This window comes from Sciurus carolinensis, chromosome 6 (genome assembly GCF_902686445.1).
Source record: "Sciurus carolinensis chromosome 6, mSciCar1.2, whole genome shotgun sequence".
Taxonomy (NCBI): domain Eukaryota; kingdom Metazoa; phylum Chordata; class Mammalia; order Rodentia; family Sciuridae; genus Sciurus; species Sciurus carolinensis.
The window spans coordinates 106,411,043-106,431,392 of NC_062218.1; the positions used below are offsets into that span (position 1 = coordinate 106,411,043).

Genomic DNA, 20,350 nt, shown 5'->3' on the forward strand with positions numbered 1-20,350 from the left:
ATATTAATTTAAGCATGTTTGGAGAAAGGAAAGAAAAAAATCAGCGTAAGCTGTTTTTGTCAATTCTGTAAACTAAAGGTAAAGGAGAGGCTGGAAGTTTAAGCTAAGACAGGTGTTATTACTTGGAGGAATTTGTTGGTAGATTGAATCAGGAACTCAAAGTCTCAGTAAGGATTTGTAATTTATTTCAGAAATATTTTACTTTGCTGCTGTCTCTTCTGTTAAGTTCATATCCTGGGAAATCTGAAGTTGCCCAGTTGCATAAAATGTTATTTTAAAAATGCTTAACAGAACTCTATATTTTTCACAGTACTAAAAACATAATCCTTCAACTAATTCTGTTTCCCCTGTCAGTTACGAATGGTTATATTCCTGCTGTTGAAGCAGTGCAGTGCAGTGGGGGAAACTCAAGATTTGAAGTCAGAATGCTGAGTTTTAATCCCCATCTCTAACACTTAACTGCTCCTGTGCTATTGTACAAATGTCCCATTGTGTACCTTGTCCTTATCAATCAGTCTAGGAATGCTTTATCTTGTTTGAAGTATTGTGAGCCTTAAATGAGATCTTTATGTGAATGTGAAAGCATTTCATAAATGAATGCTACTAAATGCTAGTACTTACATAAAGATGAAATGAAGGCATCTTAAAAGTGAAGTGTTGTATACTAACCCAAATTGATAAACTTGTGGTTTGGTTTTGCCCTTAGGGTTGTGCTCGAGTTGGTCTGAGTGCAGGCACAGGAATCGGGGTTTCTTCAGCCCTTGTTAGCAACCAGAACTCCAACAATGACAATGATAATAATGCCCAAAACAACAATGCCAACATCCATGACAACAATCACCATCACCCAGATGACTCCGATGAGGAGAATGACTTTCGGCAAGACCTGCAGCCAGGAGAGCAGCAGTTTGCAGCCGACGGTAACCCAGATCTTTTGTGAGCTCCAGATAGAAATGATTTTTCCTCTTGATCACATTTCTTTGACTCCATCCTGTTCCTTTTTTCCCCTCTTTCAACTTGTCACTTTCCACATTGAGGGAGCTCGCTGACAAGGAAGATATGCGGGGATAGTTAAATTTTTTCTATTCGTTTGTTTGTTTTCAAGTCTGTTCCTATCTGCAGAATCTATGAGAATACTAACAGGACTGGTTGGTGCCATAGGGATTAGGGTACACTGATAACATTATAGGCTTGGTTTAACTGAAATACAACTTTAAATTTTAGGCAAAGGAGCCTTACTTAATATCTCCCTGACCAATGGTTAAGTACATTTACATGAATATAAAGGACATTTTGGATGTTCTAAGAACTGAAAAAAATAAATAATAGCATGTGCTGCTAGATATTGGCATCTTTCACATACCTTTAATCAATGTGTCCTCACAACCACCCAACAAATTAAGTACATTAACTAAGAAAGACTTACTGGATTTCAGTTATGTAATACTCTGTCCACTTTTTAACATTTACTGAACATCTGCATTTCAACGTATGTGACCCTTTGTTGATGAATGTAGATGGAGTGAGATTATTTCCTTACAGATTTTTTATTTCCCAGTTGACCCCAAAGAATTCAAAAGGAATTTTTTCTAGCCATCTTTTTGTTGTTACCCCTTTGTTCACTGCCTTGGACACAATAATTAATGAAATACAGGATTCCCTAATGTTAGGTAACTGCTTTTATAATGAAGACAGACTGTGAATCTACTGGTTCTGACCAAAGAATCACCCATAGGCATTGTCGTCAACCATTTTTCTTTACATGTTCTCTTTAGAACTCTGTTTTGGCTCTTGTCAAAGTCACCACTGACTGTCTTATCCAATCTGGTGGTCATTTCTGTACTATTATTTTGTTGGCATCTGGGCAGTGTTGCACATTGTTGCCTACTTCTACCTTGAGTTGCCTTTGTTTCTTGACAGCTTTGGCACCATTTTCATGATTTTCTGCTACTTGATTTGACATGCCTTTCCTTTGCTTGCACTGCCTCCTGTTCCACTCTTGTTCTTGATCTCTCTTTTTCTTTAAACATTTTCTCTCAGATTCACGGCATTTGTGATAACCTTTTTGTTGTTAGATTCCAAATCTTCGTTTCCCAGTCTTGACCTTTCTACTTTTTTTAAGTAAATGCAGCTGTATCTAGCTTCATATTTTCTTCTTTATACAAGTAGTCTTTCAAACTTATTGTTAAATCTCTCCCCTGGTACTCATCCCAAAAGATAAAACAGAAGCACAGAGTCAGCAGATACTAGTGATGAGAGAAAGGGATGTGAAGTCAGGTATTGTCCTTTTGACATTGTACAAATGTCATTGTACAATGTGTAGATAGGTCACTGGCGCCATAAAGATCTGAACTTTATACAACATAGCCCATTCTTGGGAAACTGTTAAAACTGCTGTAGTGCAGAACTACCCAAATCCTGCAAACCCATTTGTGTTTGGAGGTATATGTTGGGTATCTACACTGGAAAGTTACATGGCCATAGGTTTTCCAGTACAGAGTGCAGGGTGCCTTTCATTTTGAAGTCATATATTAAATATGAAGAATGGTATTGTCCTAACCCAAATTGAGATCAGTCAGGTCCTTGGGAAGAAGGGACTGGATAGAGTCTGCAAGGATTAGGATTTAATTTTGTAAAAAACTGATGAAACCAAGTGTTATTTTATTTACTGTCTCTTTGGAAAGTGACCATTTTTATGTTAAGAAAATGTAATAAATGAAGTTTGAAATTTTCATGGAATTTACACTCTGGAATAATGAGAATAAACATCCCATGTTCTCACTTGTTGATTGCCAGTGAAAATTGTCGTGAAGACTTTGAAGCACATCAACCATTTAAATGATCTTAAAATGTTAAAATGTTTAAAAATGTATTTAGTGTATTAATAATCCTCACCACACATTAGCCAATACATGATAACCTAACCTCTAAAAGTAGGAAGAGAAAAGTGCAATTTCAGCTCCCCTGCACAGTGTATTCTGGTATAGGTGGCAGATACCATGAGACTCATTGCTTATAAGGTGATCACAAGGTCTTCTACTAGCTGGCTTCCACCATCTTCAAGCAAATGACTTACAGGGAGACAGATCACATAGCCATCCTTGGTAACATCTTCAGGGAGGAACATTGGTACTTTCTTTTCAACTGTGCCACTTTCCCTGCTTTCATCTTCCAGTGATATACTTCCTTCACCACATGACCTTTTCTTGTCTATAATTTCATCTTTAAAATCACTGGACTTTTGTTGTTAATGTCTTTGAATCAAAGCATAGTTATAGGTTCTTATTCCAGAGTGTACCAATAATCACAGCTGTCACAGTTTTATGTGCCATTTTTTTTTTTTTTAATTCTTTTCTTGGCATTTATTTGACTCTCTTTATTTTGTTTAAGCATTGAATGAGATGGAAGACATGGTACAAGAAGATGGAGAGGTGGTGGCTGAGAGTGGAAATGATACACCTGCTCACAGTCAGGCAGTCATCCCTGTGGATGTTGATGAGGAGCAAGCAGGTAATCACATGACTCTTCAGGTCATTCTGAAACCTGGAGCCTGACCATAATGAAAAACAAGAAACTCCAAGAATGGTTGTTTCTGTCTTTACAGCTTCTAATGTATGTTGTTTTGTTATGGAGGCCTATAATATAGCTTCAGCATTCTTCTCACTGCCTGTATATATCTCATACTAAAGATTTATTATTATTATTATTATTATCATTATTTATTTATTTATTTTTGGGGGTTACCAGGATTGAACTCAGGGACACTCGACCCCTGAGCCATATCCCCAGCCCTGTTTTGTATTTTATTTAGAGACAGGGTCTCACTGAATTGCTTAGTGCCTTGCTTTTGCTGAGGCTGGCTTTGACCTTGAGATCCTCCTGCCTCAGCTTCCTAAGCTGCTGGTATTACAGGCGTGCATCACCACACCTGGCTTCTTATTATTTTTAATTACAGCAACAACTATGTGTAGTTGTACTTGTGTATCCATGTGCATGTGTGTTAAAAAGGAAATCACTCAGATAGTGGGAAAATAAACAACCTGGTTAAAGTTTTTGCTTGTACTCTTCTCATTTTAGTGAGGAAGAGAAGTGGCAGCGAGCTTGACCTGGCTTAGTAAATAGATCAAAATCTACTCTCTGTTCGTGGGTGACTCCTGGCAACCTTAGAGTCACAGGCCTTTAAAGATGACTAATACCACCCTTCATATTACAATTGGGGAATCTGATGGTCTTTCAAAAGTTTGAGTAATATGCTCAACACTACTCAGTGACAAATGGACAAATTGAGATTAGAATTTATGTTCTCACTACTAATCTGTTGAAATGTTTTGTCTTTAAATTGAAAATACCTTTATCCCTGTTTAAGTGTCTTACAGATGCAGTCACGTATTCAACAAATACTATTGAATGCTGATTTTTGTGCCAGGCATGGTATATTGTAACAGGAAAAAAATAAAGTTTCATGAAGCTTACTTTTTATGGCGCTAATATTAGTCACTTGTCAGAGAAAATTGGGTCAGAAGTACTAAAATTTAAAGGCTGCACTGTCAAAATAAATAAAGCATCTTTTACATAAATATACAGACTCATAAAGTGGAACATGCATCTAGGCTTTAAGATAGATCTTAGTCAATTAAAGAATGCAGAGAATTGCTCACTGGTCCTATACATTTTGAGATTTATCTTCACTCGCTTTGCCTTAGCTTATGTTTGCAAAATTAGGAAAATATGTAGCCTGTTTTTTAAAATGATTATGACTTATTTTGATTATTTTTATGATAATTTTTTCTACTTTTTAAAATAGTAAGAATCCTCTGGGAAGAGCCATATGATCTTCTATTTTAATTTACCATTAGGAATGTGTAAAGTTTACTGGCACATTAGTCGTACTTAATACTTTAGAGTTAAAACACTCTTCATGGTGTCTCATCAAAGGGTATATTCCACTTAAGTGAGTGACCATGGAAGCTACACAGATCAAGTATACATCTCTGTGACCGTGATCCCTGGAAACAATACTTTGTGTGAGATCTTTTTTAGGCAAAGAGTAACTATCAGGCCTGTGATTTTTGTTTTAGGACCCAGTGGTCTTCAGCGTGTAGTAAAACCAACCCCAATTACTGTTCACGATTCAGAGAGCGATGATGAGGAGGACAGTCTGGAACTCCAAGAAGTCTGGATTCCTAAGAGTGGTTCTCGGCGTTACTCTGAACGTGAAGAAAAAACCGGAGAGTCATTGCAGTCCAGGGAATTGTCAGGTGAGAGGTGATGTCTTACTCTGACCTGTCAGTGAGAGTCATCATCAGAACTGAACTACTCGACCTTTGTAATTTGCCCCTACCACAGTTTGTGGTGCACTTAACATAGTCCTTATGAAATGTGATAGGAAGCAAGAAAGGCAGTAGCCCAACTAATAGGTGAATCTGGGCAGTGCTATTGTGAGCAAGTGCAGCACAACAGAAATATAGTGGGATGAGGGCTCAAGGAAAGAAGTTACGAATCCTTTGGAGGCTTTAGGTAGTTGTGGCATCGAAGTATCAGGAATTGCAGGATGCCTGTGCCCCTGTAAGGGATGACTTCTGAGTGTCATCCAGAACACCCCCATCCAATACTCTGTTTCTTGTACTTGGTGAATGTTGGTGGCTAGTTTGGTGCTTGAAGAAGCCCTAAAGTTTGTTTTAATAATCCCTTGCTCCCTTTAAATCTAGGCAACAGCTTAAGGAATTATAATTCTCTTAACTTTTAGGTTTATTATTTCTTTGCCTGCCTTCCCTTTCATTTCTCAGAACTGTATGCTCACCACTTTTAGCAAAGGGTGTTTTTCTTTTGTTTTTTTGATACTGGGAATTGAATCCAGGGCCACTCAACCACTGAGCCCCAGCCTCAGCCCTTTTCATTTTTTATTTTGAGACAGGGTCTCATTAAGTTACTTAGGGCCTTGCTGAGTTGCTGAGGCTAGCCTCAAACTTGCAGTCCTTCTGCCTCAACCTCCCAAGACGCTGGGATTATAGGCATGTGCTACCATGCCAATCGCAAACGGTGGTTGTTTTTTATTTGTTGTTTTTATTTTAATTGTCCATTTTTCTTTAGGTGCCTCCTCCTCCTTAATATGTTTAAATGCTATATATTTAACTCCCTACCTGAAATATATGTACACATCTGTGTATGGAAAGCTTATTTTAGGTTTTGAATAATTTACTAACCATTCACTGACTGTTTAATTTTTAGTTTACTTTTTTTATTAGAAATTCATATAATACAAAGTGGTTGAAAAGAGCTTTTATGGAAATTAAAATTTAGGAAAAATAATGTGACCAGCTGACTAACCTAATGTTTCCTAGAGAGTTTGCTTAAAAAAGTAGCAACTACAGCTCCATTGGCCAGACAAAACCTTGTTTTTTAATTCCTTTCTATATTCATTGAGCCTTACTGTGTGCCCCAGGTACTTCTTAGGCACTGTTGGGGTTGCAGAGATGAAAAAGTCATGGTCTCTTTGTCTTTATGGAACCTCTAGTCTAGTCAAAGATCAGGTCAGTAACATAGATAACAGTATTGCCAGGTATATGCTACAGTAGCTTGGGGGAAGCAGATGCAGAAGAGATTGAATAGAGGTCCAAGTGTGATGAATTGGTGAAAACAAAGGCCCTGAGGGAGTAAAGCAGAGGTTACTGAGAGGAAAGTTGGGGCTGGAGGATAGAATATAGTATAAAGGAAAAAACAACTTGAAATCAGATCATGGCAAGTCTTGAAGACTGAGTGAAAGAGTATAACCAGGTAGGCATTAGGAAGTCAGATTTATAGTAGTGCAATGATGTGATCACAAATAAACTTTAGGAAAACTAGTATACATTGTTTCCTGTTCCAAATTTACTCTTGCCTTTTGTCCAGAATTTGTACTGAAATCTTTTCTTTTCCTCGGGCCATTCTTCTTTTTCTGTAAGCAGTAAGTGGAAAAGGCAAGACTCCACTTCGAAAGAGGTACAACTCCCATCAGATGGGCCAGTCGAAGCAGTTTCCCCTCGAGGAAAGCAGCTGTGAGAAAGGCTGTCAGGTCACCAGTGAGCAGATCAAAGCCGATATGAAAGCAGCTAGGGATATTCCTGAAAAGAAAAAAAACAAGGATGTTTATCCCAGCTGCAGCAGCACCACCGCCAGCACAGTGGGAAACTCCAGCTCACACAGCACTGCTTCTCAAAGCCCCGACTTTGTAAGGACGGTGAACAGCGGTGGCTCTTCCGAGCCTAGCCCTACAGAAGTGGATGTGTCCAGGCAGTGTGTCTGCTCCCCCGGTGGGTCAGAGGACTCTGAGGCCATGGAGGAGGGAGATGCAGAGAGTTCTGTCTGCCCAAGATGCTGCTGTCACAGGCCCCAGGAATCCCAAAGGAGAACTAGCAGGTGTTCTGATGAGGAACGTCCTTCAACCAGCCGAGCCTGTGTTGTGAATGGCCCGGATGGTACGAGATCCGCCTTTTCCTTTAGGACTCTGCCACAAGGGGGGTCTTCAGGCCCAGCACATGATGAGAGGACTAATGTGAGTGGCTCTGGGGCTACAGGTGAGGACAGGAGGGGAGCTCCCAGCCTGAGAGCTGTGACGTGCAGTCTAATGAAGACTACCCTCGGAGGCCCTAACCAGGCCAGGAGCAGACTGTCCCATGTACCGCTGGTATCTGAGTCAGGTATGACAATGCTCCAGGATTAGCAACTGCAGGGTAGGGCTGGAGAAAGGCATGAGCTTGTTCATAAATTTTCTCACAAAGAAACAATTTGGCAAATTAAATTCTATTTTGGGGTTCTATTAATCATACAGATTTTAAATTACTTTTCAGGAATGTTTGGTGGGCGGGGGTTTAAAACAGTTTGTAAAATATTCAGTCCAGAAATCTCAAAACAGTTCAGCTTTAAAAATATATACATAACTGTGTATATTTGCCCTAAATCCAATATTGTTTCTGATGTCTAAGCCCCAGTAGATGAACTCTGCTCCCACACTTAGGGAGGATTTAGAAAATGTTATACCTTGGCCAAAAGTTCCCAGGGCTGGGGAAACAGCTCAGTGCAGCTTCCTGGGTAGATCGATAGACCCCCTAAAGGACCTGCCTCTGCAATATTTGGTCATTTTTTTCTGAAACCTAGTTTTGTCTCCAGTTATGTTTGCCAGGAAATAAAAAGGTGAGTAAGTAGTTTTGCTGAGAATTATTTGGGTGAAGATATACTCAAAGCATGTACATGTTTAATTTCATTAATATTATAATGCAGATGCCAAGACATTGGATTGAGCAAGAGTAAGCATATTTCTAGTCATAATTATTTTAAGTAATCCTGCCTTATTATGTTATTAAAATCTGTCAAAGTATGATAATGAATTATTTTTATTTTCTCCAAGTTTCCCTCAATTTTAAAATCAGCCTTACAGCATAGGCAGGGTTAGTGCTTTTTATATAGTAATTAGAGCTGGTTGAATTGTGTGAAGTTGAACTAAGAAAAATAAGTTTTCATTAAGATAGCTATGAGATCTTAATTATGTTCAAATCATCATAGATAGTAACATAAACTCAAAATACATGAGTCTGTTTGAGTATTTCATTATGCTTTTCAAACACTAGTTCTGTCATATGGTAAAAATAATTCTCCCAGCTTGAATTTTAAATGTCCTACCTTTTTTAAAATTGTGGTTTCCTAACAAAAATAATTTACCATTTTGAAGTATGCAGTTCAGTGGCATTCACTGTCACCACCTCCACCTGAACTCTTTCATCATCCCAAACTGAAATTCTTAAACGGTAACTCTTTACCCGTAGACCTTTTGTTACTTGGTTTTTCATATTTGTAAAGTCAAACCTACCCATTTTCTATTTTTTGTTTTTATACCACAAAAGACCTTCCATTCTTGTTTCAGATAAATGTTCATATCTTTTATTAATTTATTTTATTTTACTTCTTTAGTTCAGTTTGGAATTGCATTAAATTGAAAAAAATTATCAGTTTTACAGCACTGAGTCCTCCTATTTAGAAAATAATGCCTTGTTTTATTTTTCTTAAGTCTCTTGGTAAAGTTCTGTGGGTTTTTTGATGGTATATGTTTTTTTAAATAGATATCCTTCATATTAACTGTTGGGATTTTGATGTTTTTATTTTCTGCTTTGTTGTTTTTCTTATACACTTTACCATTTTGTTCTGACCTGTTTTATGACTAAAACTTTTTCTCAGGTTAAGTAACTCCCTGGATTAAGAAAGAAGGAAAATTTCATTTGTGTAGTGCTTTTTATTATTGATATTCATTGCTTTGTTTTATTTTTCATTTGAGAAAACTACTTAATGTCTGTGTTTTCCTAGGTAAATTTTTCTTAATGATTTTTAAATACCATACACATGTATGTTTATGTTCATTAATACATTTTCTGCAGAAATATCAAGCACTCATTTTAATATTACTCAGGTCTCTCTTTTTGAAGGAGCAAAGTTACAAATTGTTTTTAATCTAGCATGTTTTTGATATCTATTAAAGCCATTCTACTTTAACCATTTTAAGGATGAAGATCTAATAAAGGAATACATTCGATTCTTAGGAGTTATTTAATCAGTTCAAAAATAACATTTGAGTTTTTTGATTTTTGATTAGTGAACTTGTAGAGTGTTAAAACCATGTTAGAAGTGTGATTTCTAATTTGTGTAATTTCTAATTGGGGGAATAAATACTTGTAAGTTGGTCTTCTTATCTCATATAATAAGTTATAAAATAGGTATTACCAAAATATTTAGTTTGGTATTCAGAGAATAGCACTTAGGATTAATATAGTTCTCATAAATACTAAAAACTCTTTCCCAACACCCCAAGATCAGGCTGATCTACTTTTCTTATTTCTGTAGTGTTATTTGACACTAATATGAACCACACTATATTTAATTGTTTTTTACTATCTGTCTTTGCAATAGTCTGAGCTCCATGAGGGCAGGGACAGTGTCTGCTTGTTCATTATATTCCTAGCTTCGAGCACCATGTCTTAACATGTGGTATGGGGCTCAGTGAATAGTCATGAACTTCATAAGGGTAGAAATCATCGTGCAAGGTATATTGTTAGTAGAGGATATATAAAATCACTCGGAGTTATGGCTAAACAAATTGTTACTTGCCTAAAAGCAAAGTAACACAACAAACTCTCCTGTCCTTTTATTTTGGGACACATTTGTTTTCAAAGTCACCTACATATACGGTTGACTTATAACTTTTTGTAGAAACATAAACCACCAATTAGGTCATTCTGGAAATAGAAACAACTTTGAACCCCACCTTCTGAGCAATTTAAGGGGAGAGAAAAAAGTAATTCAGGAAGATGAGGAATTTGAAAATCAGATTGCCAAAGCAGAATTCTAATAGAAAACGCTTAATAAAACATTGTCTGGAGGAGTGGAAATAGATTTATTTTTTGTTTTCATTTTTGTAGTACTAAGAAAAGGGAACTAGGATCTATATAAGGATGTTTTAACAGGTGTGTGAATTTTGGCAATTGGGTGAAGTGTGCTGCTTTTAAAAGCCTTCTTGTCAGGAAGGACAATTAGCTATTGCATGAAACTTTTTCAGGATACTATGGAAAAAGACCTTTGAATTGCAAGGGTCAATAGTGTAATGTTTTTTTCAGAATCCCAGGACTTTGGTTGGTTTCAGCGTTCTTGGGAAAAGTTTGATTGGTAGAACTCCTTTTTGCCTTTAACCAAAGCAGTTCCTGCCAATTGTTTTTGCACAGAAGAATTTTACAAAATTTCAGAGGATGTAGAAAAGGGTTCTGGTTTGTAAAATACCACCTGGACTAGATCTCTAGATTTTGTCTAATCCCAAACCTTGGGATTGGCAGAATTTGCACCTCACTTCCCTATCTTTCTTTGTAATCTTTGGATTGAGGTTACAGGAGAATGTTTATCACCTAACCATAATCTCTATGTAAGAGAGATCTATGTTGGGGTTTAATTTATAAAGGTCAACCATAATTCAGTATATACTCTGCTACAGTATGACTTAAGTGTCAAAAATGAGTACAATTATATCTTTTCCAAAATAGAGTGTTTGTGGTTAAGTTTGAGATTCAAATTTAAACTTGTTTTAATAAGACTGGGATATTTTCATTTATAATTGTAATGTTTTAGTACATAGTGGTAAATGAAAAAAAATGGCAGGTTTTCCAGCATAGTGACTGGAGGCAGATTACCCGAGTTTGGCTCCTGGTTCTCCCTTCATGTCTTGGCAAGCCTCAGCTTTCTCATATATTAAGTGAGGAGAACAATAAATCTATTTCAGGGGAATGTTTTAAGGATGAAATGAGTTAATACAAGTAAAACTCTTAGAACAGTGCCTGACACACAGTAAGTGGCTCAGTAAATATTTACTGTTATGTACTTGTGATATGTTCATTCATTCATTTTGAGTGCCACGTCATTTAGTAAATGTTCTTATTAACTAATTGCAAGTTGCTGACATTGAAGCAAGTTGAAATAAGATAGTGCTGATGCCTTCAAGGAACTTTTACTTTAAATTTGGAAGTAGAACAGGTATATGGGGAACTACAGAATACTGTATCATGTTTGGGGGTCCAGGATAATTTGTTAGCAAGTGGCAATTGAGCTGAACTCAATTCAGGGATGGTAGTATTTCAAAACGTGAAGTGAGAAAAGATATTCTGAGCAGAGGGATCTAGAGTGATTAATAGCTTCAGAGGTATTGGCAATGGGCACTAGGATATGGAGATAACTAGCATATCCCTCCCCACCCCAGATGTCAGGCATTAAAACATATTCACTAAGCAGCAGTCAGTAATTTAAAGTTCTCTCTCTTTTTTTTAATGTTATTTTATTTTGATACTGAGGATTGAACCCAGGGGCACTTTTCCACTGAGCTACATCCCCAGCCCTTTTTATTTTTTATTTTGAGAAAGGGTCTTGCTTAATTACTTAGGGCCTCACTAAATTGTTGAGGCTGTCCTCAAAATTGTGATCCTCCTGCCTAAGCCTCCTAAGTCACGGGCTTACAGGTATGTGCTACCATGCTGGCCTGTAATTTGAATTTCTTTAGGAAAAAAAAGTCATAAGTTGAATCCACTAAAGTACTTAGGATAGGGTAAGTCAGAAAGACTGTAGACTGGGAATGTTGATTACAGTGTTGGAATGGCCCAAATATTGAAAACTCTTTTTAAGTTTGATGTAGCTCTGTTTGAGATATTGGAGGGTGCTACTAATTTATAGCAGTCCCTTAGACATACTAACCTAATTGTATTCCATTGGGAAACAAATTGAGATTTGGGAGTTGCTTTGATGGAGTTTGTACATATGCATTTATATGTACTCTGTTGAAGGAAGAAAACAAAGCTAATATTTAGGGTTTTTTTTTTACCTTTTCTAGAGGTTGCCAAAACAAAGCCACGTCATGCCATGAAACGGAAGCGGACGGCAGATAAGTCCACCAGTACCAGTGATCCTGTGATTGAGGATGACCATGTGCAGGTAAACAAGAAGCCCTCACTTAACCTTTTATAGTCCAGTCCAGTTCTTGGACAGTGCAAAGAATCTGAAATCCTTATATAGTTTCTTTACCCCAAAGAGAAAAATTAGTAACAGCTACTTCTCAGTTATATCCATGAAAACATTTAAGCTATAAAAAATAAAAATAACAGAAAAATACCCTTATATGTAGCAATGGTTTTTTTTTTTTTTTATTGTAGGTTCTTGTATTAAAATCCAAAAATCTTGTTGGAGTCACTATGACCAATTGTGGAATCACAGATCTAGTACTGAAAGACTGTCCCAAGATGATGTTCATCCATGGTATGTATTTGATTGTATTGTACAAGAGCATTTTGAATGACTAAAGAAATTAAGAGCTCATAAATACCACAGTATCATTTGTTTAAAGGAACATGTTGGATTATCTGTATTTATTTATTTTTAAAATATTTTTTAGTTGTCAGTGGACCTTTATTTATTTGTACATGGTGTCAAGAATCAGACCCAGTGCCTCACACGTGCCAGGCAAGGGTTCTACAATGGAGCCACAATCCCAACCCCTGATTATCTTAATTCTGTTATTTTCCTTTGGTTCTCAAGTAATTTCACCATAATGAGGATCCATATGCCAAAACTTGATTCATTTAGTAAATAGCATCTCCTCTGAAAGATAAATTGCTTCCTGATCTTGCAAAGTGCATGGATGGGTGCTAGAGTCAGATCCACCTTAGCTTGAATCCTGGCTCAGCCATCTGCTTGCATGTGCTTTATGTATGTTTTATGCATAAACGTTTTTGAGGGGAGTTTACCAGTTCTGCATTTGACTGAGATGATCAGTTATCCTCAATCATAATTCATGGCACAGTGTCTTTAGTCCAAGCCCACTTTTCCTATCAGCCCCCATTTTTGTCTTGTTGCAACTACCTTTGTTCCATCCTCTATGCTGAGGTATTTTATGTGTCCTTCCAGTATACTTTTCATGTCTTAAAAAATGTCTCTCTCAAATATGATGTTGCTTTGTGTGAGCTTTTAAATTTTACATAATCTATTTTTTTTTTCCTCTTTCATTCAGAATTATATTTTTAATATCCATCCATGTAAAATTAAGCACATCTGTCTTGTTCCTTGCCTGGGCATGTTATATATTTTGTGTTCATTTTGTTCAGTCTATAAAATGTACCCAGTTATGCTTAACTCATGAAGCATATGTGAAAGTTTAGTGTAGTGATTGATGTATCCAGGTATATATGTGTGCACGTGTTTACATACCTACACACACACAGTAAGGGGTCTGACCTCTAGTAAATGCCTGGTAAATATTAATCTGTATTATATAAGTATTATAAAAGTATTAAGGGTTTTTCTTTGTATGTCTCTGACAATATTGCTAGTAAACAAATTCCATTAAAAGATGCTTACACTGTTTGTCATAAATGAGGAAAATTCCAGAAAGGAGAGGTGAAACTGAGATTCATACACTACCTCTCCCCTGCATTCTGTACGACTCCAGACCCTAGGACCCTAGGCCCTGTGTTTACTCTGAAGAGGCAGTACTTTTCTCCATCCCAGCCAAGGAGTTTGTTGGTCCTGAAACATCTAATCAATTGCTATCTCCTGTTGGAGTTTCTTCCTAAATAGAAAGCATGAGCTCTTCAGAATCTCAGAAATCATGTAACAGGGCTCTTGTGAGCCAGTCTGTTAGCATTTCTGAGCCAACTCAGCATCTAAGCATTCCTCTAAAAGGAATGAGAAAGTTTCTGAGAATCTGAGTTCCAGATTCTCTTTTTGCACTTGACTCTGAGTCTTCCCATGTCTTCTCTAACCTGTAATGGGTCACATGGCCTCAGTGCCAGCATTTTACCCCTTCAACTAAGTTGTTCAGCTTATCATGGGACAAAGGATCTTAGATAAGTAACTCATTCTCTAGTTACTAGCTAAGTTAGTGGCAGATGAGATTAACCTTAACCATGCCTGGTTTTATAGCAGAACCATTTGATCCTTATCGCCATCTAGTCCTTTCTCTATATCCTCCCTGTCTTCAATACCAGTTCCCCTTCTTTCTACCACATCACAGAGGAGCCTAAAAGGCAGGACACTGGCTCAGTGTTTAAACATCAAAGTTAGTTACAAGGAAGAGTTATAGGGGAAGATGGTGTTTGTGTCAGGTATCTTGTAGATGACTTTATGAAATGTTAAGAACATTAGGCAAATCAGTCTTCTGGTTTCATAATCTTTTGCATTTAATATTGTCTCTTGAGTTGGATCAGGTTGAAATTTGTGGTTTAATAAAGGATATAGGGTTGGGGATGTAACTAAGGGATAGAGTGCTTGCCTAGTTATGTGCAAAGCTCTGAGTTTGATCTCCAGCAACACACACACACACACAAACAGAAAGATAATACTTTCCTAAGTTGATGTTCTGGTGCAGTTAAGTGCATTTATTATATCACAGTTACTTTTCTCTATTATGTCATGTTCCATTACAAACAGGAAGATTGCTTAATCTTGTTTAAGACTAGCATTTTCAATAGAACTTTTCACAGTGTGTGTATGTTCTGTTACTGTTTAATGTAATAACCACTAGCACATGTGACTATTGAACACTTGAACTGTGCTTGTGCCTAAGGAATTGTCGTTTAATTTTATTATATTTTAATTTATTTGAATTTAAATAACTCCTGGTAGTTAATGACTACTGTATTGTACTATACAGCCTTAGACTAAAGTACTCAGATATTTCTGGGTCTCCCTCCCAACGTTCTGTTTCTATACTTGTGATGGAATTAAAACCAACTTTGCTCATTACCTGTGAGTGAATGTAAGATAAAATATGCTAATTATTCCAGATTTATTTGACCATTTACCACAAGGTTGTATAAATTAATAAAATTAATAATTATAATTCATTCTGTAAGTATTTTTTTAACAGTTCCTGTGTGGGCAAGTCATTTTCTGGTACTTGGTTTCTTTGATAGTAAATTCTTAGAAGAAAAAGGCATTGCCTCTAGTAGCATGAGGGCAACCAGCTTCTATTGAACTGAACACAATGACACCTTCAGATCCTTTTGTTAAATGTTATTTGTACTCTATCATAATATTTGACCTATGTTAAAGATGTTTACAGCTGCAGTGTCTTCTGCTAATATTTAGGCCAATCCTCCTAAGATGCTTTCAAATGGCCTACATGTTGCTCTCTTATTTTGTACAAATTATTTATAAAACTTGTCATTGTTTTCATTTTGTAGCTACCAGATGCAGGGTACTGAAACATTTAAAAGTCGAAAATGCACCAATTGTAAACCGATTTGACTATGCACAATGCAAGAAACTGAATATGGATCAGGTATTAGACCAGATACTAAGGATGCCTCCTGAGAGAAACCGTATCATATACCTCCGCCCAATGCAGCAGGTAACAAGCTGTTCTTTCTGATGATATACACATTGTGGTTGATATTTGTTTATTTTGTCTTCAACCTTTTGGACTCGGCATTTATTCATTTGCTCAACCCACAGTAATAGTTCTCTAGATTCTACAGAGTTCCTTTAAGGACTGTCTTGCCAATGCTTTATTAATGCTTCTCTATTCGATTTTTATAAGGTTTTAGCTAATTATATAGGGGCATTGTCATTCAACAAGTTTTTGTACTTATTGAAAGTTAACTATGACTAAGAGCACAGACTCAAGTTTCAAACTACCTGATTCATATTCTGACTTTCTGACCTACAGCAGATTTCTTAACTTCTGTGTCTTAATTTCTTTACTTGTTAAATTAAATTAAAAGAATACACCTAAGGTTATTGTTATATCTCAGCTAGTATATGTGATATATGAGAATAGTTGCTGGTATATAGTAAACAATAGTGTGATAGCTGCATTATTATCTTTATTGTTATTAAAAGCAAATTTTGTGTATGAGATTTTGCTTGATACCAAAAGAGTTTAAAAAGATGATTAGAGAACCCTTAGACTTGGTATGTGAGCCAGGCCCCAGAAGAGCCAGTTCAACAAACATTTCTGATTGTCTCAATACTCACAATTTGCTGTATGCTGTAAAATTCACAGAACGTTTCCTACCCAAAAAGGAAATAAACATGTGTACCACTGAGACTGCAGGGTGGGTGTTAGAGATTAGTAAGAGGGTGCTCCATGAGAAGAAACCAATACGAACAGAGGCTACAAAGAGCTGCAAAGTGTGTTCTGTCCTTTAGACAACTCGTGATCCAGGTCAAGTAGGAGTGTGGTTCTGTGCATTCAGATATAGTCAGTACTGAAACCTATAAAAGACTTCCTCAGAAGTGATTTCTGGGTTGATTGAGATCAGTTACCCAAACCAGGACTCTCTCTGGCTTTCCAGGTATTTACATCTCAGTGAGAGATAAATTTCTGAGTCTACTGGTCAGAGACTTGCCCCCCATCATGGCAGGCTGTGTTCAGGGCTACAGATGGCTGTTTGATTTTCAAATCAGCCAAAGATTTCAATACTGAGGGGACCAAAGAAAGCTCATTCGTGCTTTGGGAGATGGATACCTAAGACCTTCTTTCTTGGGCCAAAGACCTCTTTATAATATCTTCCACAGGTGGACACACTAACTTTGGAGCAGAAACTGTTTAGTGGTCCCTATCCCTATCACATCTGTATCATCCATGAATTCAGTAACCCTCCCAATGTCCGGAACAAAGTGCGCATTCGCAGCTGGATGGACACTATAGCAAACATCAATCAGTAAGTAACTCTGACCCTGAAAGACCTTTTCAGTCACTTCTCACAGTAGAGAGTCCCAGAAGCAAATCCCAGTTATTCCTCCTTTTAAATCTTTCCAGTTGAGCTTTATAGCCAGGCATGTCATGAAACTAACATTTGTGAAAAACTTAGGGAAATTAGAACTTAAAACTAATGAGCACAACATGTATGTATGTTAGCTTTTTTATTTTCAAACTTAGAGAAAAGTTACACAAGAACAGACTACATCTATCTTAGACTATTTCTGTAGTTATGGGACATGGAAAAGAGATCAAGTTAAAGAAGATGTAAGACTGCTACTTTACATTATTGGAAAATTAGATTTTCTATGTATTTGTTGTATAGATGTATTAAGCATTATCTGTACACAAGATATTTGCATAGAGAATGGCTTTCTTTCCTTGATATGACTTTGAAAATAGTAAATAAAGTAACTTTGACCTGACTAGACTTGACATTCTCTAGTTTGAGTAAATGGGAACTGTTAGAGTCAATATTTTGTCTGAGATATTTGTAGAATCTGGGCCCAAAACATTTTGATAGCTTCTTTCTACTCAACACCCTAACATTTTCAGTTTTCTAATTTTTATTTAATTTTTCCTGTTTTCCTCCAGGGAACTCATTAAGTATGAATTCTTCCCTGAAGCCACTCGAAGTGAAGAAGACCTAAAGAAATACCCCAAATATCCCTGGGGGAGAGAAATCTATACTTTAGAGGGTAAATATTTACTAATGGTTGAAAAACTAAGTAGCCCGTGAGCTGGATGGAGGGACATAACTTAGGGAAAATATGAATGGGAATCTCTGAATACCTGCAAGAAGCAGGAACCAGATCAATATTGCTCTGCCTGTACAACTCTTTGCTAGCCCTAGAACACATAGAGCAATGATGAAAGACAGAAAGTGGTGAATTGTAAATTACTATGATTTGAGAGAAGTGACTGGAAGGCACCTGGTTCAGTCTCTGCTTTGCATTTTATTTGCTGCTTAATAAAAGTACAGAGTTTAACCCTATCAGCACTTCCATACCAGTAACACTTTTACCCCTGTCTTCTTATAGGTGTTGTGGACGGAGCTCCATATTCCATGATTTCTGACTTCCCTTGGCTGAGGTCCCTGAGGGCAGCAGAGCCAAACAGTTTTGCCCGATATGATTTTGAAGATGATGAAGAAAGTAATTATGCCCTGACTTGACTTGCATTCTCTAGTTTGAGTATATCCTACTAAATAGTTAATATTTTCTTTGAAAATTAGCAACAGTGCAGCTTTTAGGTGGTTTCCCATATAAATATTTTATCCCCTACCCCCCCCCCAAAAGAAAACCCTCTGAATTTGCACATTGTAGATGCTCAACAGACTTACTGGGTATATATTATGGGGAAGATTCTTTCAAATAGATTTTCCTATTAGATTTTCTTGTATTACATAAGTTTTTAATTTTTTTGTTGTTGTTCTGGAGATTGAACCCAGGACCTTGACCATAGGGTGCATACACTGTACCACTGAGCTCCACTCCCAGTTACCTAAATATTTATAATCTTTTTACACGTTATTGAAGCATTTATCAACAATAATGTTATAGAGTTGTTCTGCAACTTGTGAGCTACTTGTTGCATGGCACATGGGAACTATGATAATTTAGGAAGAAATTTAGGGAGAAACTTTTAATAGAATAAGTATTAAGGCACTTGTGTATTCATTTGTAGCTACATTTTTTAAAAGAACTATTTTATTTTTATTTTGATTCATTGTACACAAATGGGGTACAACTTTTGTTTCTCTAGTTGTGTAATCATACATGTACATAGGGTAATGATGTTCGTCTCATTCTATTATTTTTTTCTTTCCCACCACCCCTTCATCCCTCATTTTCCTCTATGCTATTCATCCTTCCTCCATTCTTGCCTTCCCCCACCCCCCTTTATGTATCATCATCCACTTATCAGAGAAATCATTTGGCTTTTGGTTTTTGGGGATTGAGAACTATTTTATAAGGAAATGAAGTTTTATGAGCTACATGTACATGTATAGAACCTACCTACCTGGTGTATCATGTTTATCAGGGGACTTCAGTCATATCTTAGGCATCAAACATGGTGTAAAACTAAAGTGATAGGGACTGTTCATGTATCAGTATGTTATGTTGTCATGTGTAGGAATATTTCCTGGACTAGCATGTCAGATTGACTTTCTAAATGATTCTGATTGTTGTACATGTCTTCCCTTCTCTCTCATTTCCAAGGTACTATCTACGCTCCTCGAAGGAAAGGACAACTATCTGCTGACATCTGTATGGAAACAATAGGGGAAGAAATCTCAGAGATGCGGCAGATGAAGAAGGGTGTGTTTCAGCGAGTAGTGGCAATTTTTATCCACTATTGTGATGTCAATGGAGAGCCAGTTGAAGATGACTACATTTGATTGGTTCCTCCTCCTCTCCATCTATTCTGACAGAAATCAGCTAGGGCCATCCATCTGCCAGAATGCTTCACGGGGACTTGGGGCATGGAGGTGGGAGGCCCTGGCTCAGTTTGGTATATAGGAAATGTATAAGGAACATTGAAATTGTATACAAAGATTTGTAAATAGCGGAAATATACAGACACTTCCTAAAGTACCAACTTTATATCATATGTTTATACAATTTAATTTAAAAATTTACTTTAATGAAGGCAGATAATTTGAGAGTTCATTTTGTTCTTTTTCTTTCCTAACTTAGTTCATTAAAGTGTCATTTTTTGACTGAGCCCCCATTTACTATATTCTTAATAATCACCGTCATCCCCTTAAATCTGTGCCTTTTTCTTCTTGAGCAAAACTGTTTGAGTAAATCTGTTGAAGAGTGTGTCTTGTATGCTTTTTTTTTTTGTTATTAAAATACAACTAAACTGTATAGTCAGAAAAGGCTATATGTTTCTGTACAAAATGTGATTCCTTTTTTTTCCTTGATATTATAGTTGCCATGTTTCTTTAAATAAAAAGACTCATGAGCTTAAAAAAAATGAATTTGAGGGAGAAATGGAAAAGTTTCCAAAGCATTTCTAGTTATTTATTTCCACATTCAATTGTGTATATGCTTTATCTTGAATATAAAAATAAAAGTTTATTAAAAACTT

The 20,350-nt window shown here is 36.6% G+C and overlaps 1 protein-coding gene across 1 annotated transcript in view; it reads left to right on the plus strand.

The window, feature by feature from the left end:
• Fbxo38 (F-box protein 38) overlaps window positions 1-20,350 on the plus strand; it is a 49,386-nt gene extending 29,036 nt beyond the window's left edge. Inside the window, 13 exon segments of the mRNA XM_047555988.1 lie at window positions 707-920; window positions 3,391-3,510; window positions 5,079-5,258; window positions 6,945-7,568; window positions 7,571-7,625; window positions 7,627-7,676; window positions 12,389-12,489; window positions 12,708-12,810; window positions 15,735-15,901; window positions 17,071-17,216; window positions 17,849-17,952; window positions 18,295-18,408; window positions 19,477-20,350. Coding sequence (XP_047411944.1) covers window positions 707-920; window positions 3,391-3,510; window positions 5,079-5,258; window positions 6,945-7,568; window positions 7,571-7,625; window positions 7,627-7,676; window positions 12,389-12,489; window positions 12,708-12,810; window positions 15,735-15,901; window positions 17,071-17,216; window positions 17,849-17,952; window positions 18,295-18,408; window positions 19,477-19,655 — 2,157 coding nt within the window. The 3' untranslated portion in view covers window positions 19,656-20,350.